At 38.3% G+C, this 26,563-nt stretch overlaps 1 protein-coding gene across 3 annotated transcripts in view; it reads right to left on the reverse strand.

Annotated features, from left to right (window-relative positions):
- Positions 1 to 26,563, reverse strand: part of CTNNA2 (catenin alpha 2) — a 1,267,385-nt gene that overhangs the window by 992,165 nt on the left and 248,657 nt on the right. For 2 of the 3 annotated variants that reach the window (XM_051842709.2, XM_051842710.2), the window contains exon 3: positions 4,765 to 4,960. The exons of the other annotated variant lie outside the window; for it this stretch is intronic. In XM_051842709.2, the coding sequence (XP_051698669.1) occupies positions 4,765 to 4,960 (196 nt within the window). The remainder of the gene's footprint in view (positions 1 to 4,764; positions 4,961 to 26,563) is intronic. 3 annotated transcript variants of the gene reach the window in all.

Here is a 26,563-nt window from a genome sequence, read left to right on the forward strand (position 1 = left end):
ACAGGAGTCACTGAGCACTTACTACCCATGTAGGATCTCTGTCCTTAATATGTTGTACTATGAGAATTAATGGTAAAAATAGTCTTCAAAGAGTTCTTTATACTTTGTGTGTCTGTGTGGATGCAAACTGTTGAAATTTTTACTTAGCACAGAGTTGATCTTCTGTATATAAAGATAATTAAAAATGAATCTTAATGAAGAATGAGATGGGAGAGGGAGTAGGAGGTGGGATGGGAGTAGGGGTGGGAGGGTGGGTAGGGGGGAAAAACTGCTATATTCCAAAAGCTGTACCTATGAAATTCATATTTATTAAATAAAAGCTTTCTTAAAAAATGTCTTCCATCAAACAAAAGCCCAGGACTTGAGGCCTTTACTATCAAATTTTACAAAACATTTAAAGAAGAATAATCTCTATTACTCTTCAAACCGTCACAAAATAGTGAAAAGGAGAAATCTCTACCAAACTCTTTATGAGGTCAGTATTACTTGGATACCAAAAGCAAACAAAGAAACAGCACAACAGAAAAAGAAAACTATACACCAATATCCTTGATGAACACAGATGCAAAAATTGTCAACAAAATATTGGGCTATGAATCTAACCCTACATCATAATGATCATACAATGCAACCAACTTAGATCTATCTCTGGGATGCAAGGGTAGTTCAACACTCAGAAATCAATAAATGCTATAAATCACATGAAATAATGAATAAAAATTATATGATTACCTCAACAGGTAAGCACTTGATAACAGAAAGCAAATGATAAGATTTAACAAAGCATTGATAAGATTCAACATCCATTGACGATAAAAACCATCCATAAATTAGGAACAGATCTCAAAGTTATGTAGGATATATATGATAAAACAACACCCAATATCATACATACTTAATGGTGAAAAAGCTGAAAGCAGTTCCCTCAAATCTGAAACAGGACAAGGATGTCCACTTTCACCACTCTTATTCAATATACTATGAAAAGTAGTAGCTAGAGAAAAAGAGAAAGCAGAAGAGAAAAAAAACTAACATCTCAAAATTGGAAAGGAGGAAATAAAAATCACATGATTTTGTACAAAGAAAAAAATCCTAAACATTCCATCAAAAAACTATTAAAATGATAAACCAATTCAGAAAAATCACATGAAAAAAAACATAAAAAGGAGAATTTTATATGCCAATAATGATCTTGATGAAAGAGAAATCAACAAAGAAATCCATTCATAATAGCTATAGAATTTAAAATATCTATGAATAAACTTAGCCAAAAAAGTGAAAGATCTCTACAGAGAAGATTATAAAACACTGCTGAAGAATCATCAAGGAGATAAAAAATACATATTTAATGTTCATGGCTTGGAATAATTAATGTCATTAAAATTAATGCCTATACTACCTAAAACAATATACAGATTCAATGCAATCTCTGTCAAAATACCAATGACATTCTTTAAAGAATTAGAAATAGGAGCCAGCACTGTGGCGCAGCGAGTTAATGCCCTGGCCTGCAGCACCGCCATCCCATATGGGCACTGGTTCGAGACCCGGCTGCTACACTTCTGATCCAGCTCTCTGCTATGGCCATGGAAAGCAGTGGAATATGGTCCAAGTCCTTGGGCCCCTGTGCTTGTGTGGGAGACCTGGAAGAAGGTCCTGGCTCCTGGCTTCGGATAGGCACAGCTTCGGTCGTTGCAGCCAACTGGGGAGTGAACCAGCAGATGGAAGACTTCTCTCTCTCTCTCTGTCTCTCTCTCTCTCTTTCTCTCTCTCTCTCTCTCTGCCTCTCCTCTCTTTGTGTAACTCTGACTTTCAAATAAATAAATAAATCTTAAAAAAAAGGATTAGAAATAAACCTAAAAAATCAAGTTGGAAGCATCACAGTGCCTGATTTCAAGGGATACTACAAAGCTATAGTAACTAAAATATTAGGGCACTGGCATAAAAACACATAGCTGAATGGAACAGAATAGAGAGCCTATAAATGATCCATGCGCATATAGCCAACTGATATTTGACAATTATCACAAGAACAGACATTGGATAGTGTTTTTTCAATTAATGGTATTGGCAAAAGTCAATCTACATATGCAGAAGAAAGAAATTAGATCCCTACCTCTCATTATTTAAAAAAATCAACTAAAATAAATCAAATAGCTAAATAAAAACCTGAAATTATGAAACTGCTAGGAAAAAAATAAAAGAAACACTTCAACTCACTGATATAGGCAATTATTTGGTGGGGGGTAAGACTCCAAACAACAATCAATACAGTTAAGAGAAATATAAGAGAAAATATTTGCAGGCTAATTATCTGACAATGTATCAATACCCAGAATTCATCAGAAACTCACAAAACTTAGCAACAAAATATATAACAAATGCCTTTAATAAATGGGCAAAGGATCTGAACAATTTTCTAAAGAAGAGATCTATAAAAATGTTCTATATCACTAGCTATCAGGAAAATTCATACCAAAACAATGAGATATCAAGAAAGTAACCAATGCTGGCAAGCATGTGGAGGAAGGAGAAATCATACATGTTTGGCATGAATGTAAATTAGTGCAGCCATTATGAAAAAAAATATGGACATTTCTTAAAAATCTAGAAATAGAACTTCCACATGATCAAGCAATCTCACTACTCGGTATATATTCAAAACACTTGAACTGATTTTATCAATGAGTTGTTCCTCCATGTTTACTGTAGCACTGTTCACAATAGCCCAGATCTAGAATAAACCAAGGTGTCCATAATCAGATGAATGGATAAAGAAAATGTAGCACCTATAAACAATGTAATTCTATTCAGCTATAAAAAGAAAAAAATGTATTCTTGTCATTTGTAGGAAACTACATGGAACTAGAGGCTATCATGCTAAATTAAGTAAGCCATAAACATAAAGACAAATACTACTTATTTTCCTACATCTATGGGAGGTTTAAAAAAATTCAATATGAACACAAAGTGTTGAATACTAGAGGTGAGAGGGAGTTTGGATTAAAAAATTAGGGGAAGTTGGGTGTAGTTTATAGATTGTGACAAAAGTGCCAATATAAGAACTCAGTAATAAGTGTAGTTAGATGTGGGGTACATAAGATACCTTTTTTTTATTTTATTTTTTTCCTGACAGGCAGAGTTAGACAGTGAGAGTGAGAGAGAGAGAGAGAGAGAGAGAGAGAGAGAGAGAGAAAGAGAAAGGTCTTCCTTTTTCCGTTGGTTCACCCCTCAAGTGGCCGCTACGGCCAGTGCGTTGCTGCCGGCGCGCTGCACCGATCTGAAGCCAGGAGCCAGGTGCTTCTCCTGGTCTCCCATGAGGGTGCAGGGCTTAAATACTTGGGCCATCCTCCACTGCACTCCCGGGCCACAGCAGAGAGCTGGACTGGAAGAGGAGCAACCGGGACAGAACCCGACCGGGACTAGAACCCGGGGTGCCGGCGCTGCAGGCAGAGGATTAGCCTAGTGAGCAGCGGCGCCAGTCATAAGATACCTTTAACAACTCTACCCTCTTAGTTTTGGAAATTTAAAATTATTCTGAAATTAAACAGATTCTCACAACTAAACATAAGGAAAATGTACTTCAAACCTACAATGAGATATCACCTCACATTCATTATGATGTCTAGCATTAAAAAATAAAAAAAGCAAAAAAAGTGTTGCCAAGATTGTGGAGAAGTTGGAACCCTCATGCACTGTCATTGGATATGTCAATACTACAGTCATTCTTAGCTGGTGGGTTCCTCAAAATAATTACATAAAATATTATACACTTAATATATATATATAATTACCATATGATCCAATAATATCACTTTTGGTTATATCCATAAACTAGTTGAAAACAGGGTATCAAGGGATACTTGTATACCCATATTAATACGGCATTATTCACACAAGCCAAAAATATAAGCAATCTAAATGTCCTTGGATTAATAAATAGATGTGGTATATACATACGGAGGAATGTTATTGAGTCCTAAAGAGAAATGAAATGCTGTCACAAGCTGCTGCAACATGTTATACCTTTGAAGACTTTATGCTAAGTGAGATAAGCCAGTCACAAAAAGAATGCATGATTGCACTCAATGAGGTATCTAGAGTAGTCCCAGTCTTGGAAACAAAAGCCCAAAGGTAGATGCCTGGGGCTTCAGAGAGGGAGCTGCAGATATGGGGAGCTGTTCTATTTTCCACAACAGTAACAAAAAAACAACTTTTGGAGATTGTTGAAGAACATGAATATACTTACACTACTGAGGAGGACACTTAAAAACTGTTAAGATGATAAATTTTGTTATGTTCCTTCTACTACAAATAAAAAATTTCTAAATGCTTAACAAATAAGCTAACAGTTAACTACCTAAATGTATGATGAGAGTTATGGATAGGAAGTATAAATGTGGGAATCATATCAAGCAAAATAATTTTCTTGCCCAGAAAAATCTGTATTTTGAGACTTTGAAAGTATGAGGTCTTTGCATCCCAGAATCCCTAAAGCACAAAATAGAAACATGAATGTGTTTCCATTTACCAGGGGAAAACAACTTGAAGACTGTGAAGTAACAGCAAACAAGAAGTGTTTGTAGCTATTCTATGCTACTACGACAAAAAACCTCCATCTCTGCACCTAAAATCAGGAAACAGTAAAAATGACAAGTTTATATATGAGAATAAAAAAAGGCTACTCTTTTGACAAACATTCATTGATTGTTACCAAAAATCCGCTGTTTGCACATCAATGTGGATCAACATCATTCTGCCTACCTTGTTTGCGCACATCCTCCACGGCAGCCACCAACTCTTCTTTGAGATCTTGACTCTCCTTAGCAATCTGTTCACCCTTCTCCAGGAAATTCTGGGTGGCTTGCTCTACAGATGCAGCCAGAACGTGGGCTTTCTTTGACCTCCCTTTCTTTTTACCAGATGGGCCTTTGTTGCTTGTGTTGACAAGTGTCGTCACCTTAAATGCAAAAGAAAAGAAAACAAAAAACAAAAAACAAAAAACAGAAGCCCCAAATTGTAACATCACTCTGCAAAGGTCGTAAGAAACATGATGCTATCACAAACAATTTCTAAATATTTCATGTCTATTAAGTCATGTAATTTAGTTATGAAATCCTGAATTCATGTCAGATAGCCTCATCAATGCATTAGTTTACAAATAAACAATTGTTATTTATTTCACATAGGAAATAAATCACATAAATGAAGTACAAACAGTAGACTTGCCACCTGTTCAAAGTTTCCAGTTCACTGGAGGTTGTACTTTCACACATTGACAAGAAAAGTGCTCACTGGTATCAACAACCTCAGGGAAGCAAGAAATAAATGTAAAAACATAGAACTGTCTCTGAGACAAATGAAGAAAGCCAATATTCAGTCTTGAGTCCTGGAAGTCAGGGCAGAGACGAAGGACCAATTTCAAACAGTGGGCAGTCAATACTCACTACTTTTGTATTACTTTCCAAGAATTTTGCTATTTCTGATTATATTTTATAAAAATAAAATTGTAAATTTGATGTGGGGAGACTAAATGATTTAGTTAACTAGCTAAAGTTTCCAGATTCAAAATTAGATTTGCATTTATTATCACTCCTTTTCTAAGTATCATAATTTGGATACATATCTCATCTACAAAACTTCTTTTAGCATGATATTTTAAGTAATTTAATTTGCTAACAAAGCTTTTAATATCTTTCAAGTAACTTGTTATCTTCAATAGAATTCTAAAGCTCTATTTTCTATCAGTGAGCGGTTTGGAAAGGAAATGAATGCAACTGTCCCATATTCTGTTCAGCAAAAGCTGCCAGTCATGTTTAGTGCTGTATTTTTTTTATCAGTTTCATAAAAATGTGGGATTTTGTGGTTTATTTCCATTGACATTTATCCTGGTTAGCAGACTAGAGATTTTCTTGGAGGTTATCAAGAAAGTCAGCCCACAGAAAAGTTCCAAATACCACAGCTTCTTATGTTTACTCCAAATCCCAGCACAAGCAGTGGGATTAGACAAAGTCTCAATTAATATCCATGCAGTTTATAGGGGAAAGAGGTAACACCAAATAAAAAAGAAACAGTGTTGAATAAATGTGCACTAAGATGATGGATACAGGTAGAATCAACACTTAAGCAGTGATTAATGCAGTGTTGACAGCTGTCATATCCAGCTCCCCTTTGACTGCGAAATAATTAGATACAGTGAATTGAAGAAAGACTATATAGGAAAATTTAAGTACAGACACTAGATCAAAAAAGTAAAACCATTAAAAAATAAGAATGTCAGACAACAGTGGAGAGGTTGTAAAATGTATATACAGGGAGGGATACATGCTGTCTTCAATTCCACCCACAATGACGCAACCACTAGAAAACAGCTTGTGACAGACGTTGCTTTTCTCAGTCACAAAGTAATAGTATTCTCCTTAGGGAGATGTACGCTAATACATTAACGCAGTACTCTTCCAGGAACCTCAGCTCTACAACAGACAAGACCTGGATACAAACACATAGGTCCCCTAAGCAAATCCAGGAACCCTCTCCAAAATCTCATTTTAGGCTAAGCCCTTTATAATTAAAAAATATTACTTCCCATTTTCTTCTTTATCTGATTTATTTTCATTGTATACACAATTTTTAGAAGTTTTGCAATTTGATTTTTTTGACTTCCCAAATTAGAAGGAAGGAGGGAACTCTTCATTTTAGGTTTTAGAAGGGAATCTGATAGTGAAGCTGCCAAAAATTTAAAAGCTATGTCATTGGTTTTGTTTTTGTTGAGGCAAGCAAATTTCAGCTCTTATTTGATGGCACATTATTGTTCTAAGGAAACCCAGGTCATGCTTACACAAAAACCTGCATTAAGTTTCAGTTATATAGAAAAAATAATTATGGAGGCCGGCACCGTGGCTCACTAGGCTAATCCTCCAACTGTGGCGCCGGCACACCGGGTTCTAGTCCCGGTCGGGGCGCCGGATTCTGTCCTGGTTGCCCCTCTTCCAGTCCAGCTCTCTGCTATGGCCCGGGAGTGCAGTGGAGGATGGCCCAAGTGCTTGGGCCCTGCACCCGCGAGGGAGGCCAGGAGAAGCACCTGGCTCCTGGCTTCGGATCAGCGCGATGCGCCGGCTATGGCGGCCATTGGAGGGTGAACCAATGGCAAAGGAAGACCTTTCTCTCTCTCTCTCTCTCTCTCTCTCTCACTGTCCACTCTGCCTGTCAAAAAAAATTATGGAATATTACCAGGAAGTTTCTAAGAAAATAGGATTACTACCAAAAGAAACAAAATAATTGAATTCTCTTTTAGTAAAATTTCATATTTACTCATGGGTGGAGGAGCAGGATGGGAGAAAACAGGACAGGAAGAAAGCAATGGGTTTCCACTGAAATTCATTTCTTTTTTATTTCTTTTTTCTTTTTAAATTTTTAAAATTTTTTTATTTTTTTGACAGGCAGAGTGGACAGTGAGAGAGACAGAGAGAAAGGTCTTCCTTTGTCATTGGTTCACCCTCCAATGGCCGCTGCAGCGGGCGCATCGCGCTGATCTGAAGCCAGGAGCCAGGTACTTATCCTGGTCTCCCATGGGGTGCAGGGCCCAAGCACTTGGGCCATCCTCCACTGCACTCCCTGGCCACAACAGAGAGCTGGACTGGAAGAGGAGCGACTGGGATAGAATCCAGCGCCCCGACCGGGACTAGAACCCGGGGTGCCGGCGCCATAGGTTGAGGATTAGCCTAGTGAGCCTTGGCCGCCGGCCAAATTAAAGAATTTTCAATGACAAAAACCATTACTCAGTCCATAGATGCATTCACCACATCTCAAGTAAGTTAGGGATTGTCAGAATTAACAATTCTCATCAAATGTAGTCAGCTTCCGTGAGGATGTAGTTGGATCTATGACTGGATGCTTTGAGCAACTGGAGCATCATGAAAAAGTTCTTATTACAAAGATGGTGGGCACAGTTGCAGCCCAGGTGCTGGAATTACAGGTAGCCATGCCTAAGGTTAGATATTCAGACTTTGGGTAGATGGTAATTACAGACTTTAAGTGTTTATTGCAGCTTAATGCCAGCCTCTTATAATGGTTTATTCTATGGAAATCTTGGCTGAAAATTATGCCTCCTATTACCCTAACCAGGGATCCTCTGTAAGCTCCACATTCAACTTCCACCCAAGGCGAGCCTCATTCACGATTCACATACTTTCCTTTCCTCTCTATCAATGTGTAAACACATTTTTTGGTTCAGTAAAGGAAAAACAGAAAATGCAAATGCCAGACTAGGACTAACAGTATAAATATGCAGAAGTGGACAGGATGCTTTCCAAGGCAGTAGGGAGATCAGTCATACTTAAGTGTAAGGCTAACCTATGAATGTGATAGGAAGTAAGGTTAAATAGATATGGTAGAACAAACTTTGAAAGGCTTTCAAATCCAAGTTAGTGAGTTCAGATTTTGTTAGTTACTGCCAACTGTTTTTACATAGAAACATATGTTTAAAGTGCTCGTTTCTCTTTCCAATCATTTTCCAGCCCACTGAAATTTCACTTTCCTCCAGACACCTCCTGCAGCAAAGTCCTCCTCAACTGATGCCTCACTAAGGTAATTAATATGTTCTCAATGTCAAATTATTTTTATTTCATCATAACACTCTGCCACATTTAATGCTATTGACTCAAATTCATTCCCTCCTGGAAATGTCTCCTGAACAATTCTTTAAAAATAATTTTTCATTCTCCAAACTCATATAGCTTGAAAAGGGATATACATTACCCATCAACAAACTTGTTTCTCTTTTTGAAGATTTATTTTAATATTGTTTAAGTTATTTGAAAGGCACAGTTACAAAGAGAGAGATATCTTCCTTCTGCTGATTCACTCCCCAAATGGCCTCAACAGCCAGAGTTGGGCCAGGCCAAAGCCAGGAGCATTGTGTTCATCCAGGTCTCCCACATGGGTGCAGGAGCCTAAGGACTTGGGCCATCTTCTGATGCTTTTCCCAGGCCATTAGCAGGGAGCTCGACTGGAAGTGGAGCAACTGGGACATGAACCAGTGCCCATATAGGATGCCAGAGTCACATTTGGTGGCTTTACCTGCTACAACACAATGCCAGATCCTCTGTGCCCATCTTTATCTCTCCTTCTCCCATACCAAGAAAAGCCTGCTGCTACCATGACCCCTTCAAACTAACCTGATCACACCCTGTAGAACTCCATTTCATTAACTATGCCCTCTCTGCAGGTTCTTTAACCTTGGCCTATCAGGATACCCAACTTCTCTTAAGCCACATCCCAAGTATTTCCTCAATCTTACCCTTCATATTAAAGCTAAGAAAGCCTACAGATCACAGATCCGTGGGACACTGAAAATGATGGTCTCAATGAAAACTGACCACAGAAAACGCAGCAATAGTCAGAGGATGGCCACCATTGTTTCCAGAGGTGATGATGGTGTGATTTGGTATTAATCTAACACCCACTCTGCTATGCACTGCTCATCATCCATTGTCCTAAGAGTAGACCTACCATTCCCGAGCAATGGCAGCAATGCAGCAGGCAATGCCTTTTCATTCTTTCTTTTGTTGCACTGTGTTTTACTATAAGACAATGTCTCATCTCAGCGTATGTCTTCCACTTTATCAGTTCTCAGTTTCTAGGATTTTTTTTAAAAAAAATTTTGTGAGGCATGGGAAGAGAAAGAGACAGAGACAGTGAAAGAAGAGAAATACACGCAACGGTCATCTCAGCCAGGATCATGAATTCAATCCAAGTCTCCAAAAACAGATGGCAAGAACCCAATTATTTGAGCCATCACTACTGCCTCCCAGGAACTGCATTATTAGGAAGCTTGAGTCAATTGCCTGAACTTGGAATCAAACCCAAGTACCTCAATATGCGATGGGGAGTCTTAACCACTCAACACTTGTTCCCTGTTTCTAGGTGCTAAAATCTCCATAGAAATGGTATAGTTTTTCTCCAAAATAATATGCAATAATAAGGGCATCATTGGCACTTCGCTTGGCAAATCTATCATTTCAGACCCAAATCTGCCAAAGTGTAGCTTACCTAAACCTTACCCATAGGGAAGTCAACTGACAAATGGTAATATCTTTATATTCCAAGTGAGCCAAGAACAGCACCAGTGTCACCTGGGCTTGTTAGAAATGTAGGGTTTCCCTGCACCCCATGGGAGACCAGGATAAGTACCTGGCTCCTGCCATCGGATCAGCGCGGTGCACCAGCCGCAGTGCGCCGGCCGCGGCGGCCATTAGAGGGTGAACCAACGGCAAAAGGAAGACCTTTCTCTCTGTCTCTCTCTCACTGTCCACTCTGCCTGTCAAAAAAAAAAAAAAAAAAAAGAAATGTAGGGTTTTAGGCCCCAACCAAGACCTAGACACATTAATATCTGAGAAGCTTTGAATTCTAACACAGTTATTTTCCAACTTTATAATTTCCAAAATTCACCTAAATGCTTATCAGAGGAAATGCAAACTGTTTAGAATGTCTCTAAAAATCAAAGAAATATTCAACTATGTCCATGATTCTCTATTATGCACTAAAATAAAACAAAATAAATTTACATTGTTTCAAGAAAGTATAGAAACAAATATTAAACCACGGTATACACAATATATTTTCCAATCAACACTGTGCTAGTTAAAGGGTTGAAATGACTCAGAAAGCCCATCCTCCACAAATTCATCATCTTTTACTGCAGTCTTTGATTGACAAGGGCATGTGGCTTGACATTTTTATTCTTTAAGGTTAGTGGGCTTTAACACAGGGCACACAACACTTTACAGAGTGCAGCAGGCAATCAGTAGGATTCAGGAAAAATATCAGTACTCTATATTGGTTTTGTCCAAACTAATTTTTTAAAAATTTTAAATAAGTTAATGTTTCACATAAGGACTTACACGGGCACCACCACCCCACCCCTAGTCAAAGGATCACATTTAATAAACAGGCTATCTTTAAGAAAGCAAAAAGGTTCACAAATAAAAGCATTGACAGTGGTGACCTTATATCTATTCCTGGTTAAGTGGATTTAGGGATTATTTTATCTGGTTTTCACACACACAAACATACACCCCTTTACAAAATGGAATAGAGATTTAAAAGACTCCTGCAAAGAAATAGAAGCTTGAAGATAGTATAAATCCAAGCACAAGTGAACTATCTGAAAATTCACCGATGATACTCCTATTCCTTTTGCAAGTTTTTTGTTAGCTGAATCATGAGGCTTAAAAAAAAGTCTAAAGAGAGCTGAGTTGAAGTATGTTTTAGATCCATTTATGCTAACAATGAATCTCACCAAGTTTCTTAATTGCTAACAATGGTTTAAAACAATTATTACTTAAAAAATAATCCTAAGAAGGCAAGCATTTGGGGAGTTAAGCAGTGGACAGGGGATGTCTCCGTCTCCCAGTCTCTTTCATCACTTCTGTCTGTCTTTAAATAAGTAAAAGATTTTTAAAAAGTGATCAATTTAGCATAAAAGTGAAGCTTTAAAAAAACCCAGGGGTGGATGCTTAGATAAGTAGGTTAAGCCACGGTGGGAGATGCCTGCATCCCATTTTGGAGGACATTCCATATTGGAACTTTGCTGCTATTTCAAATTCTTGCACTCCCTGTGAGGTGATGTCTCAAGAAATGGGTTCCTACCACCCACATGGGAGATCATAATTGAGTACTCAGCTCCTGGCTTTGGTTGTCCTGCCACTGAGGCATTTGGGGAGTGACCAGAGGATGGGACCTCTATCTGTGTTTGTTTCTGCTTTTAAAAAAATAAATAAAGCTAAAAGTTTGTGTTTAGAACAATGAATATCATCCCATGGTCCTTGTGTCCAATTTGCTAGTGTTGTTTATCATAGCCTGTTCTGACATTTTACCTACATCCTTTTGCCTATGTTATCTTTAATCTCAGAATCTAAACTCCAAGATTTTGAGATAAAAAGTAATGGATATGCATATGATTCTATTATAAGTTTTATCATAAACAAAATAAACTTATTTGGATTTAAATCAGAACTGGTTGCCTATTGAAAGATTTGGAGAAATACTGTTCAAAATGGCCTGGGAGGATTTTTTAAGTACTAGAAATAGGTTGGTTTTGTGTGTGTGTGTGTGTGTGTGTGTGTGTACAATTTATATTTATATAGTTTGGGCCAAGTGCTCCTTTGTCAAAACTCATCAAACTGTAAAATAAATGCATTTTAACATATGAAAATTGTAGCTCAAGAAATTGATTTAAAATCAAAATTCCATGTTAAATTTTAGTTGCATTATTTTCTAGCATGATACACTATTTTTCCATATCAAAATATATGGTATAACTATGTACTTTATCCTTTTCATGTTGAGAGGCAGAGACTGTGCTTGACACATTTAACACATATGCTCTATCAAGATCTTCCCTTTGACCCATGAATTACATGTTCAAAAATATTTTAAATGAAAATACATATGACTTTAAACATTCTATTTTAATTGGCAAGTTTGAAACAATTGAGATATCAAAAGTTTATTTACAAATAGGACACTATAAGTGTCCTGTGACTTAAATACAAAGATATTTGCAGTATTATGATTGCACCGCTGTTTTTATAACTATGGATGTTACATTAATGTGTATTTTAGCATACCATTTCATTAGTTTAAAGAAACAAGCAGTCTTATGAGACTATAAATTTATAAATATATAAGATAACTCAACTATACTGACAAGTATCAAAATTGCAGATACTTATATTTTTAGTGTCTTTTGTATTTACTACTTGTTGAATTCTTTAGTGGAGAGTTACCTCGTGCTTATAAAAAACTGAAAGTATGTCACTGTAAAAATTAAAAGAAAAATAAGAAAAGGAGGAGAAAGGTTGGGAGAGAAGAAGGGAGGGTATGGTATGAAATATCACTATGCTCTTAAAACTGCATATATAAAATACAAAAAAAAAGTATTGCAAAAATTAAAGAAAAAAAGAAAAGAAAGAGAGAAGGAGGTTTGGGGGAAGGAAGAAGGGAAACAAGTATGGTTATCTCCTTAGAACTGTATGAAATGCATGACACCTGTTATCTCTAAAAATGAAAAAAAATATATTAAAAAGGGAAGCATCCAGAAAGATAGCTAATTTAGTTATATATGTGTTTATTCTAAATGAAAAGTATTTTTTACTATCAATAATGAAAAAGACTGCCAGACAGTATCTTTTTCCTTTGAGAAAAATGTGAAACTATACTTTCAAGCCTCCTTTAGAGTTGATGTGGTCAGTTGATAAATTCTAGCCAATGGAATGTGAACACCAATGATGGGTGCTTTTCTCAATACGACCTATAAAATCCTTCCTTTTTTTTTTCCCTGTAAGTTGACAATCTTGAAAGTACTGAAGATGATGAAGCCATCAGTGGGAAGGGACCTAAATTCCTAATTTCCCTTGGAAAAGAATGACTCATGGATTAGAAATATTTATTTGATAGGTAGTGAGGCACATAATTTGCATATGAATATTGTTAAGTCCCTGATATTTTTAGGTTTATCTATTATAGCAGCAAATTATAACTGTATTATTCTAGCATTTATAGTTAATACATAGAAAAGTTTATATTTTAAATATTTATATTACATAATACAACTAATATATATTATTTTTTCAGAAACATACACTCATTTAGGACAAAAACACACACACACACTCTACTTATATATACACACAAAGAGACATGTACAAACATTTTTGGTTCTTTCATTGTTTTAACTTAGTGTGACAATATTTGGTAGAGAAAGGTTGAATGCTAGTCTCATACTTTTAATGCAGTTTTACATAGTTCTCTCTGTGAATTTCTGGATTTAAGTTCCCATTTTCCATTGGATAACATTTTAAACAGGCATGCCCTTGTTCTTACATGATTTTGGTAAACCATTTTCTACACATTTCAGTGACTTAGGAATAAATCGACTTCTCCTTTCTAGGGTTTCTCAGAGCAAGAAACAAACAATAAAGAGGTAAAGTTCACAAATCTAGATTTTTCAAATCAGATTATAGGTTTTTTCATAAAGTAGATGTGGAAGTACAGATTCATAAAGAAATATTTAAAATATGAAGCTTGAAGGAGCCAATGAATGCCTTTGTAACTTGTGACATTAGCATAGATATTGTTAAATATATGGGTAAATATAGGTATATATAATAATATCTGCACTCATTAATCCAATGTCTTTACAATGTCATTTTAAAATGTCTCTTACAGACTGCAAGGATTTTACTCTTATATGACTTGAGGACAGCACTGTAGTTTCTGCTAGATAGGAGAACTATAACTGAATAATTTTTTTTTTTTTACTTTTTTTAAAGATAGAATAACAGAGAGGGTGACACACACACAAACACACACACACACACACACAGAGAGAGAGAGAGAGAGAGAGAGAGAGAGAAAGAACTTCCAACTGCTAGTTTACTCCCCAAATGGATGCCACAGCTGGGGCTGGGCCCCAGCAAAGCCAGGAGCCTGGAACTCCATCCAGGTCTCCCACATGGGTGCAGGGACCCAAGTGCTTAGGCCATCTTTTACTGCTTTCCCAGGGGCATTAGCAAAGAGCTGGATCAGAAGTGGAACAGCCAGCACATGAGCTGGCCATCATATGAAATGCTGGTGTTTCAGTCATTGGCTTAACTCACTGCACCAAAACTCCAGCTCCTGAATATTTATTTTAGCTCTTAAAGAGACAAACTGGGGCTGGCGCTGAGGCACAGTGGGTTAAGCTGCCATCTGCAGCACTAGTATCTCACAAAGGCACCAGTTCGAGTCCTGGCTACTACACTTCCAATTCAGCTCCCTGCTAATAAGCCTGGGAGAGCAGCGGAGGATGGCCCAAGTGCTTGGGTCCCTGCACCCACATGGGAAGACCTGGAAGAAGCTTCTGGCTCCTGGCTTCGGATCAGCACAGCTCCAGCCATTGCAGCCATTTGGGGAGTGAACCAGAAGATGGAAGATTCTCTCTCTCTCTCTCTCTAACTTTGCCTTTCAAATTAATAAAAAAATAAAACTTTTAAAAAAATAAAGAGACAAACTGCCATTTTTTTTTTTTTTTTGACAGGCAGAGTGGACAGTGAGAGAGAGAGACAGAGAGAAAGGTCTTCCTTTGCCGTTGGTTCACCCGCCAATGGCCGCCATGGCTGGCGCACTGCGGCCGGTACACCACGCAGATTCGAAGCCAGGAGCCAGGTACTTCTCCTGGTCTCCCATGGGGTGCAGGGCCCAAGCACTTGGGCCATCCTCCACTGCACTCCCTGGCCACAGCAGAGACCTGGCCTGGAAGAGGGGCAACCGGGACAGAACCCGGCGCCCCGACCGGGACTAGAACCCGGTGTGCTGGAGCCGCAAGGCGGAGGATTAGCCTAGTGAACCGCGGCGCCGGCCTGCCATTGGTTTTTACAATTTGAGATAACATGAAACACTTACTGCCAAAGGCTTGAAGATATCCCAAATCTCAGAGTCTCTCCCTCAATATTTACAGTCCTCATGCACTGCACCATCAGCCAACTTTTCAAACTTACTAAATCCTTACTAAGCTTTTGACAGCCTTGCATCTTCCATTTCTATCCATCCATAAGCATCTTAAGTCACTCCTTTTCTTTGAATTAAAATGATAAGCAAAATCCAAGGTGTAACCAAACTTACAACCCTCCAGTGAAGCCAGGTTATGCGGTTAGGCACAAGCTACCATACCTTCCATTCTCACTTAGATATCCATTATGGGTTTTGTGGCTAGACTGTTAATCAAATTGAGTTTTGTATAGAAAAACACATTAATCAGTTTGAAGAATTAGAAGCAGATCAACCATGCTCAGCACAAACTGGAGATGATAATATATGACTCCTGAAGACAACACTTCTAATTAAAAAATGAAAGTAAAGAATTGATGAAATCATTCTTGCAACAGCATGCTTTGCTCATTTTTATTGTATTTGCTAAAGATAGTATTTTTCCCATTAAGTTTGGGGAAAAACCACTTTCAAAAGTTACAAATTGCAAAGCAAAGAAATATTGCAATTACTCCACTCTACCCTTTGCCTTTCCAAAAACAACACATCAAATACTATATGGCTTGGAGATTTTAGCCTAATCCTGCTTACCTTAAGCCAACAATAAAACAGAGGATAAGGGGACCATCAGATTATTCCAAAGCAACAGGATTTAGAATTAATTTGCTTTTTCTTACTTAATGTTTTATATTATTTAAAGAAACTCCCCAGCAGGGACCTGGGTATATAAACTTCATATTAACAGGCAAAAATGATTTACTTATTTTCTCACATTGTATAGTAGCCATGAAATTTCTCTCTCTCTTCTTCCCTTTGTTTCTCTCTCTTTCTTCTCTCATCTCCATTTTCTCTGTACCCCTCTGTGGAGCATGATAGGATATCTAGCCTTTCTAGTTTTCTGATGTGTATATGTACTACATTGACTTTTACTGTTTTGTTAAATGACACATTTATTTACATATTTTTAAAGATTTACTTATTTATTTGAAAGGCATAGTTACAGAGAGGCAGAGAGAGACACAGAGGTCTTCCTTCCACTGGTTCACTCCCTACATGGCCGCAATAGCTGGAGCTGGGACAATTCAAAGTCAGAAGCCAGGAGCTTATTCCTGGTCTCCTATGTGGGTGCAGGGGCCCAAGGACTTGGGCCATCTTCTACTGCTTTCCCAGGCCATAGCAGAGAGCTGGATGAGAAGTGGGGCAGCCAGTACTCAAACCGGCACCCATATAGGATTCCAGCACTGCAGGCGGTGGCTTTACCTGCTATGCCACAGTGCTGACCCCCAAATGATACATATTTAAATGATACTCTGTCAAATACTGGTCACTATGAAATATTTAAAATGTAAATTAAAATCTATCTTTTGAAGACACTGATAAGGAATTTTAGATTATTAATACACTCAAAAATATAGCTGGAACTAGTACTAAAATGAAAAACATCTAAATCTTTAGCATTTACTGAAAAAGAACCTATGTCATGATGAATGATACAAGATTTACTTGGATACATTTAACATACAACCTACTAAGATATGCAAAATGGAATGTTTCCCTATGAGTATATACAGTATAACTTTTTATTCAAAAACAAAAAGTAGAAAAAACATTAAAATTTCATCCTTTTTTAAAGATTTATTTATTTATTTGAAAGGCAGAGTTACAGAGAGTCAGAGAGAGAGAGAGAGAGAGAGAGAGAGAGAAAGACCTTCCATCCATTGCTTCACTCCCCTATTGACCACAAAGGCTGCAGCTGTACCAATCCGAAGCCAAGAGCCAGGAGCTTCTTCCAGGTCTCCCACACAGGTGCAGGGGCCCAAGGACTTGGGTCATCTTCTAGTGCTTTCCCAGGGCCATAGCAGAGAGCTGGACGAGAACTGGAGCAGCCAAGATTCAAACCAGTATCCATACAGGATGCCGCCATTATAGGCAACAGCTTTACTTGCTACACTGCAGCACAGGCCCCCAAAATCTCATCCTTTTCATAGTTGATTACTTTCTATTCTAAAACCAAAACAAGCTATGATTAGTAGGGTAATCCTCCTCTTTCTTAAGAGAACACTAATTACTACATGCTCTCCAGATATGCACATCTCATAACATATATGCATCACAAACATTTGAGAATAAGGAAATGAAAGCATTTTCTCTGTGACTTGGATAAGAACATCAAAGTACTGAGAAATCTGCCTATTGGAGGTCTCGAAGCCAGGAAGAAAAAAAAATACAGGTTTTAATTTGTCTGACACTAGCAGTTTATTCCCTTAAGATAATGGTCAACACACTTGCCTCATTTTATACACCATACAAATTTCTGAAGCCACATTCAATTGCTTTTATGGCAAGAAAACAGATGTGGCTGCACAATTTAATTATAGTATGCATGACATATCCCTTTTAGAAGACTCCCTTGTTTTTCAATAATTGCATCATCTACTGACATTTTCTGATTTCGATATGTAAGTGTACATCATTATTCTCCCATTAAGGTACAAAATGCTGGTAAAATGCCAATGACTTGAGAAAAGACCACATTGACATTTTACTGTTAGGGCCATCTTCTTTATGGCTAGAACACAAGCCTTTCACTTGAATGCACTGCCATCTTGTCAAACTGTGTTCCTTAAGCCTTGCTTCATGAGGCATCAAGGTTTCAGAGAACTGTTGATGAAATAAAGGGGGAAATGAGCAGGCTGTAATTATGCTTGTCAGGATTCTTCTTGTGAAACTTTATTTGGACAATTCATAAAAAAGAAAGCAACACATTTTCTAATCCAGAATAGCATTTCTCTTTGAAATTAGTACTAGGCTTCAAATTGCAAAATGGGGCATGGATGATCAGTTATTGAAGCATTCAATATTGCAAAGTAAAATGTCAGGAAAAGGATGGGCATGGGGTAGAGGAAGAATATACAGGCTTTGAAGCCTGCTATTTCATATCTGGTTAAGAAATAACTGAATCTGAGACTCAGTTTCCCATTTTCAAAAATAAAATTGAAGGGCTGGCACTGTGGCACAGCAGGTTAAAGCCCTGGTCTGCAGCGCTGGCATCCCATATGGACACCAGTTCAAGTCCTGGCTGCTCCACTTCCAATCCAGCTCTCTGCTGTGACCAGGGGAAGCAGTAGAAAGTAGCCCAGGTCCTTGGGCCCCTGCACCCATGTGGGAGACACGAAAGAAGCTCCTGGCTCCTGGCTTTGGATCAGCTCAGCTCTGTTCATTGCAGTCATTTGGGGAGTGAACCAGTGGATGGGAGACCTCTCTCTCTCTCTCCCTTTCCCTCCTTCTCTCTCTCTCTCTCTCTAACTCTGTATTTCAAATAAATAAAATAAATCTTTAAAAAACATTGAAAATTTATACCTCATAGGGATTTGGGGAGGTTTAATTAGCTCTGTAAGCAAAGGGATACTCCAAAAAATACTTAACAAAACCATCAAGAAAGAGTCCTGGATATGGTTATGAGATCAAAATATATATAAATTTGAGGAGAGAGAGAAATCACTCTCCCACCCACTGTCTCATTCTGGCAATAACTGGGGCTTGGTCAGAATGAAACCAGGAGCTGGCAACACAATCAGAAATTTTACCAGAACACAATCTGAGTCTCTAATGTGGATGTCAGTGACCCAAGTACTTGAGCCATCACCTGCTACCTCCCGGGGTGCACACTAGCAGGAACCTGAACTCAAGAGCAGAGCCAAGATTGCAATATGGAGGGAATTCCAAACAGTATCTTAACTACTAGGCCAGATACCTGCCACATAGGTTAGAATGTCTGAACTTGAGCCTCAGACCATTCGCTTGGTAAATGAGTAATACTGAACTCAAGTTGTATGATCAAACAATAACAATATCAGTGGTCAACAATATCTTTAGGTTTATATTTTTCAGGTATAAATTAAAATATATCCCTAATTTGCTTCAAATTCTTATAATGTATATACTAATAAAATAAAATTCCTGATTTTGGTACATAATGGTAACTTTTATATACAAATGTCTGAAATCTATTCACTGTATTGTATGAGAGAGACTCAAACAAATTAAAGAATATTAATTTAATAGTGGATTTCCTTGTGTAAAAATTAAGAGGGGTTAATAAATTAATGAGAAACCTCCTTTTCTGAGATCTTTCCAGGTTTTAAGTGGTGTGCCTGAAGCTGTTCATGACAGTTTCTGCTGATTCCCAGGCTATGCTAGTCTTTTATCCTGGTGTTTTATGAAATTCCTTAATACAGGTGATAATTCTATTAAGATATGCACTTTATTTATATATCCATACAAAATCATTAAATGAGACTAATACCAAAATCTAATCCCTTTGTTATAAGCAATACATAATTCACATATATTTTCTTTCCAATTTTATAAAGTAGAGACTAATTCAACTTTTCAAACTAAATATTTTCATCTTTAAGCTATATTTTTAGCACCATGCAGGAGACTGTGAGAAGTGGGGGCTCAGCTAAACCAGGAAGTCTTAAGCAGGTGTTTAATTGGACTAATTAAGCAACTCGTAGTCACTTCCGGTTTTCCATTTGCTCTTTGTGAATACAGATAAGCACTACAACTGATTGCCTAATTAGACTACTTAAAACCAACTCACTTTTTATATCCAAGGAATTTTTTAATCCACAATTATAACCTATATATTATGCTCCAAGCATAATGTGTGGTCTGGAGTTTTATGTTTTATATATAAAATTCTCTCTACATATAGAGAAAAATCAGATACATAAATGCATAACCTACCAGTCCACCCATCTAAATAAATAAATAAATAAATAAATATATATGTCTATATATATATTTAGAGAGAATGCACTTAGGTAGAATTGAACTTGCAATTCCACAGGAATTCACTTCAATGTTTTTCATTGCTAAAGTGATGCCAATCTATTGTCAAAGACTAAATGTTTGTCTTCTGAATATAAATAGCTCAAGAAAAAGCCTATGCCTAGAGATCTGCTGGCTAAGTTCTACATGTTATTTGTGTTTAAATCCAAATTACTCCAATCTCACACGCTGGTACTTAGAGATCCCACTCACAGGTTACCAGATACATGGACAAACGCCCAGACAGCTTTATTCACATGTATTTCCTGAGCAGCATCATTTACTCTCATCATTCTTTGCTTTACCCTGTGCTATACCCTGTGCTTTACTGCTTCTTCCTAGAATAACAGAGCACCCCACCGGCAGCCCAGGAGAAAGAACCATAAATTACCTGTGGCAAATCTATGGATCATTGAGATTTCATGGAAAAGAATAAGAGAGCACCTCTAAGGCATTAAGGTGAGTAGGGGAAGGTATTTCATAACAATTCACGGACAATCTAAAAATAAACAATAAAAAAGTAAAGTAGGACAGTTTAAAAAAAAGAACAAAAGATGGCCTTTTATACTAAACACGTAATTAGATCTGCTCAGAAACCTGAATAAGTACCTAAGGAGACAGTAGCCAGTAATATCCAAGGAGAAGCTCTCAGACCTCATCAAATGCCAAATCTTATGCTACCCATTTATTGTTAACACTGGAATATTAGAAAAGTGTAAGTGACTATTTACCAACTGGCCCTTCTGCCAGTACAGAATGCATGATCCAGTAGCACCCGCTTTGTAACACTTGGGTTGGTTACTTACTACGCCTTCTCTCAATGAATCTGCAAAACTACCCTGAATAAAGATCTCAGTCTTATATCAGAGAGAAGTAACATCAGATGAATTCTTGCTTACTGTCACACAGAAGTCACCAGTACATTCAGGCTGTGTGGCCAGATCTGTTTCTATCACACCTTCTAGCTTGAACATCAGTCGTTTATGTTTGAATAGCAAGATGGGCTCTGATAATTTAAAGCTGTTTTGTTTCTAATAAAATGTATATACTATGAGCAGTATAATATGCTAAATCTGAAAGACATACATCATCATAGAATTGGAAAAACTTCTATTTACAAAGCTCAAGCAGCTCACTCTTTGGGCCTGGGTTCTCTAAGTGAAACCCATGTGATGAGAGGACTGGACAAAGCATGTTTTATGTTCCCTGCTAGTTGGGATGTGCTATAAGGATGTGTGATATGATGAGAGAAAGCCAGAAAGTCAGAGGCAGCACAGTGACGAGGGGGTGAGACCAGAGGAGTGCCGCAAGGACAAGCCACCCACTGGTGACTGACTCATTCCTTCTTCCAAGTGGTGCTAGTGTTGAACAGAAATATCTCCTGTCGTCAACACTGACTGCGCTCCACCCCTCAGCACCTGAGTCACCCAGACCATTCTGTGTCCTCAGGAAGCTTCCTAGAGGAGCCACCAACTAAAGCAGGAAAACAAATACATTTGTTGGGATACACAGAGCACCAAACCATAGTACAAACTTTAAGGTCTTCAGCCTCTCCTTCCTACAACGTTTTCCCCTAAGGGGTGTCACTTTTTGAGTGAGCAGGCACACTAGAAAAAACCCAGAGGTAACTGCGAATAGACAAGAAACAGGAGAAGCCAAATGGAAAAACACACTGCTAACTGCCAGAGACCACAAGGTACTGCTATGCCCCTCTGGTAAATGAAACAGACATTGTCAGCACTCTCACAGCATGGACTCTAGTAGTCAGGCAAGAAGATATTAGAGTACGTATGTAATACAGATTTTAACCAGTGTGATAAAGGAAAACAAGTGTGTTCTGAGCTACAACAGAAGAGAGAAAGCCTTCTTTAAATGAGTGTTCAGGAAAGAATATAGGCATTAGGTTAGATGATCTCCAAGAATGGAGATTCTGCGAGATCTGTGAGTACCATTTCATAGTGTTACAGCTCGTCAGAATAACTTGGGGAAACTTATATACTCTATTATTATTAATTGTGCTAGACCTAGGTCACTCCTCTAGCTAACTGCTTGTTTATGTTAACTCCATGAACATCTTTGAGAATACAATTATCCCTAGCTGAAATTCCCACTGTTCAAGCAAACACAAGGCGTTCCCATTAAATAATAACATTCAACCTGTTCCACCCACTCAACCCATCATAGTTTTCACTGGCCAATTTTAGTATATGGCTTACTAAGCATACTAAATATATTCTGCCTTGTTATAGGTGATAAGCCGATGCCTATCTTATCATTATATGCCATGGCCTCTTCGTAAGAATAGCACCTAGTGGGCTTTTAAAACCCTGTAATTCAAATGAATGAAAATGACAACATGCATTCTGCTAAATGCTTATATAATTTGTTTTTGAGGGTATGGAATCAAATTCCATGTATATTACTACTGCAGAAAGTTCATTTTAAAAGAAATATTAAGAAATATTGAGAAGCACTATTATAAAAACTTTGTTTCCATTCTTTACTAATATCTTTGTTCTGATAGAGTTTCTAACTGCAAAGATGTATCAAACATTAAATTAAAGCAAGTGTGACATATGATCTGAAGCTTACATGAAGACAATATGTTTCTAGACACACAGAATGGAGAAAGTACCAGACTGCCAACTACCTGAACTGAGCTATAGGAAAGAGAATGTTGCCCCAAACAGAAGCATGATGTGGTGAGAACCATACATTTCTGGACCCCTGAGAGGTTAAATTATAACTTTGGTCTCTTAGATTTTATATTAATTTATAGATGATCATTTCAATATAAAACACACATGACTACACTGTTCTACTTGGCCTTTTCTTGCCTACGTCTTGCCCAGTGTCAACAGAGAGGTAGAAAGATGTCCTGGCTGGCACCGCGGCTCACTTGGCTAATCCACCCACACCCGGGGTTCTAGTCCCGGTCTGGGCACCGGTTCTATCCTGGTTGCTCCTCTTCCAATCCAGCTCTCTGCTGTGGCCCGGGAAGGCAGTGGAGGATGGCCCAGGTGCTTGGGCACCTGCACCCGCCTGGGAGACCAGGAGGAAGCACCTGGCTCCTGGCTTTGGATCGGCACAGCGCACCAGCTATAGTGGCCATTTGGGGGGTGAACCAACAGAAGGAAGACCTTTCTCTCTGTCTCTCTTTCTCTCACTGTCTAACTCTGCCTGTCAAAAAAAAAAAAAAAAAAAAAAAGAAAAGAAAAGAAAAAAGAGAAAGAGAAAGACAAAGAAAGATGTCCTAAGCATTTGCTGTCCATTTATACAATTTTCTATTGAACACATCAGATATTCTAGATAAAAACATTTGCCTTACCTTGGTTCATTACTAAAAATAAATTAATTTTTAGATATGTACATATTAACATCTTTTATGGTTTTAAAAATAAACCACCAAAGAATGCAACAACAGTAGTTTCAAAAGGGAAGAAATATATGTTCTGTAGAAGAAGGCTTCTAATTTTGAAGTCTAATTCATTCCTGGGGCTTCTTTAAGTTACAGATTGAATTATAGTAGCTCCCTTTATACCTGAAACTAATGGATAAATGCAGTAAGAGTTCTAACATATGAAAAAGTTGGAGACTAATTACTTTTATCCCCTCTTAGTTATGAGTCAGAAAATTAAAAATTTTTAGAATTAATGAGCCAGTTTCACTGATAATTAAGCTTTACAAAGGTTTATTTATTTGAAAGGAGAGTAACAGAGGGGTAAAGAATGAGAGAGAAAGAGAGAGAGAGAGAGAGAAAGAGAGAAAATCTTCCATCTGCTAGTTTACTTTCCAAATGGCCACAGTGACAAGCGCTGGCCCAGGCAGAAGAAAGGAGCCTGGCCCTCCAACAGGGTCTCCCACATGGGTGCCAGGGGTCCAAGCACTTGTGCCACCTTCTGCTACTTTCCAAGGCACATTAGCAGGGAGCTGGATTGGAAGTAGAGCAGCCAGGTACTCCAGTATGGGATGCCAGCACTGCAAACGACAGCTTAACCCACAGCACCACAACACCAACCCAGTAACTAATTTATTAATAGTGAAAAAATATATGGTAGATATATTGTAAGTCTCATATAACCACACTATACTGAACATGCTCAGTCCACTTTCTACTGTTTTTTGTTATTAAGAAAAAAAGTTGGCCGGCGCCGCAGCTCACTAGGCTAATCCTCCGCCTAGCGGCGCCGGCACACCGGGTTCTAGTCCCGGTTGGGGCGCCGGATTCTGTCCCGGTTGCCCCTCTTCCAGGCCAGCTCTCTGCTGTGGCCAGGGAGTGCAGTGGAGGATGGCCCAGGTGCTTGGGCCCTGCACCCCATGGGAGACCAGGAAAAGCACCTGGCTCCTGGCTCCTGCCATCGGATCAGCGCGGTGCGCCGGCCGCAACGCGCCGGCCGCGGCGGCCATTGTAGGGTGAACCAACGGCAAAGGAAGACCTTTCTCTCTGTCTCTCTCTCTCACTGTCCACTCTGCCTGTCCAAAAAAAAAAAAAAAAAAAAAAAGAAAAAAAGTTAATCATTCTATCATGAGGTACATCAAGATACCTCAATAAATGTACTTTTAACTTTATCGGAAACGTAATACAATTTTGTCAGAACATAAAGGGGAGAATATAGTTACCTGCAAGGGAGATGCTGCTGCTAAAATGCAGAAATAACATCTGTTGCCTTTTTTATGTTAAGGAAGCTATTCCCCAAGCATCATATCTGACCTAGAAGACTAGCCAGATTTAAAAGCCAAATGGCCTTCAAGAGATTCCAGATAATCTTGGTCCTGGGAGAGATAGGCATGAATATACACATCTATCTTGGACTTTACCAAAATCATATTTTAATCTTGAGGACATTTGTTCCAGACCAGAATATGAGCTTCTGACCCAAGTCCACCAAGGCATGTATTCTAGAATGAAGGGTAGGTTCTGGTTAAATCTATGAAATGACATTCACTTTTCATGCTTTGTTGTTACAATATTCCACAGTTTCTGACTGGCTCCACCTCTTTCTTGGACTGTTATCTCTCCCTAGATCACCTCCCTTACTGCTGATTCTGACCGTTCAATCAACATTCTGGTTCTGGCTCTCAGTTTTACTACGACCACTTTTACTTCTATTTCTCCCCCTGCCATGTGACCAGTGGTGGTCAGTTCAGACCCAGAATTTCAGTCTTACAGAGTAGGAGACGCTGCTATTAAGATGGTCCAGAACAAACGAATCTTAGCAATTACCTAGTAAAGCAGCCAGCCACTGGGGAATCCCTCGGCATCTCTCTGTAGTACACCTTGTCCATGCAGTCTGACCATGTTTATCATAGGATTCCCTGTGCTGGGGAGTTTGGTGCCACATGTTGGCTAGAAAAAAAACAGCAACAGCAGAAGTGCCATCCATGCCTTTCATATCTATTTAAGCTGACCAAAGTCTAAGTAAGCCTAAATAGACCCAAACAAATATTAGGAAGGAGACCTTTTCTCGAAGCTTTTTTAAATCAGGAAGCTGACTAATTTCCAAGGTATTTTATAGGGTTTCTTCCCCTTAATTAAGGTTCACTTTCATCAAAATTGGATACTTACACAGCTAAATTTTTAAGATTTACATAAAAAACAGTAGTCTCTTATCTAAGGTTCTCTTCCCTTCTGAAGAGCACAAATGCACACAGAAATAACTTTTCATTTCTTAAAATTGTTTCTCTTGGTATCCCCATCCATATTGCCATACCACAAGTATATACTATACTCATAATCATTCAATTTTAGATGTTCCCTATGACTTCCTTTTACGAAGATGAACTTTTTGGCATTCTCAGTCTTGTTTCCTTCCAATATGACAGCATAATTATTTTTACACCCATACGCAGTGTCGCAATGCCTTTGCCAATGCTGTCTTCTTCTGTTACAAGTAGGAGCCTCACGTTATTCTTGTAGATCTTATTCTTTCACTGAAGTTAACTGTTGCCTCATTTTAAAACTTGATTAATTTTATCTGAGCTGTTGGTAAGGTCTTACACTTTTCAACAGCTCTGTAAAATTCCCACAAAATGCCACAACGCAATAGTTCCATATTATCAAGTGTTGTGTTAACTCCTCATTTCTTATGCCCAGACTGACCCTCCTCGAACCCCTGGCCTCCAGTTGTCTCTGAACTGCTGCTCTAAGGTGCCGCAAGCATTCAGCCTTCAGCCTGGGGACTTCTTTGCTGGTATCTTA

The sequence above is a fragment of the Oryctolagus cuniculus genome, chromosome 2 (genome assembly GCF_964237555.1).
Source record: "Oryctolagus cuniculus chromosome 2, mOryCun1.1, whole genome shotgun sequence".
Taxonomy (NCBI): Eukaryota; Metazoa; Chordata; class Mammalia; order Lagomorpha; family Leporidae; genus Oryctolagus; species Oryctolagus cuniculus.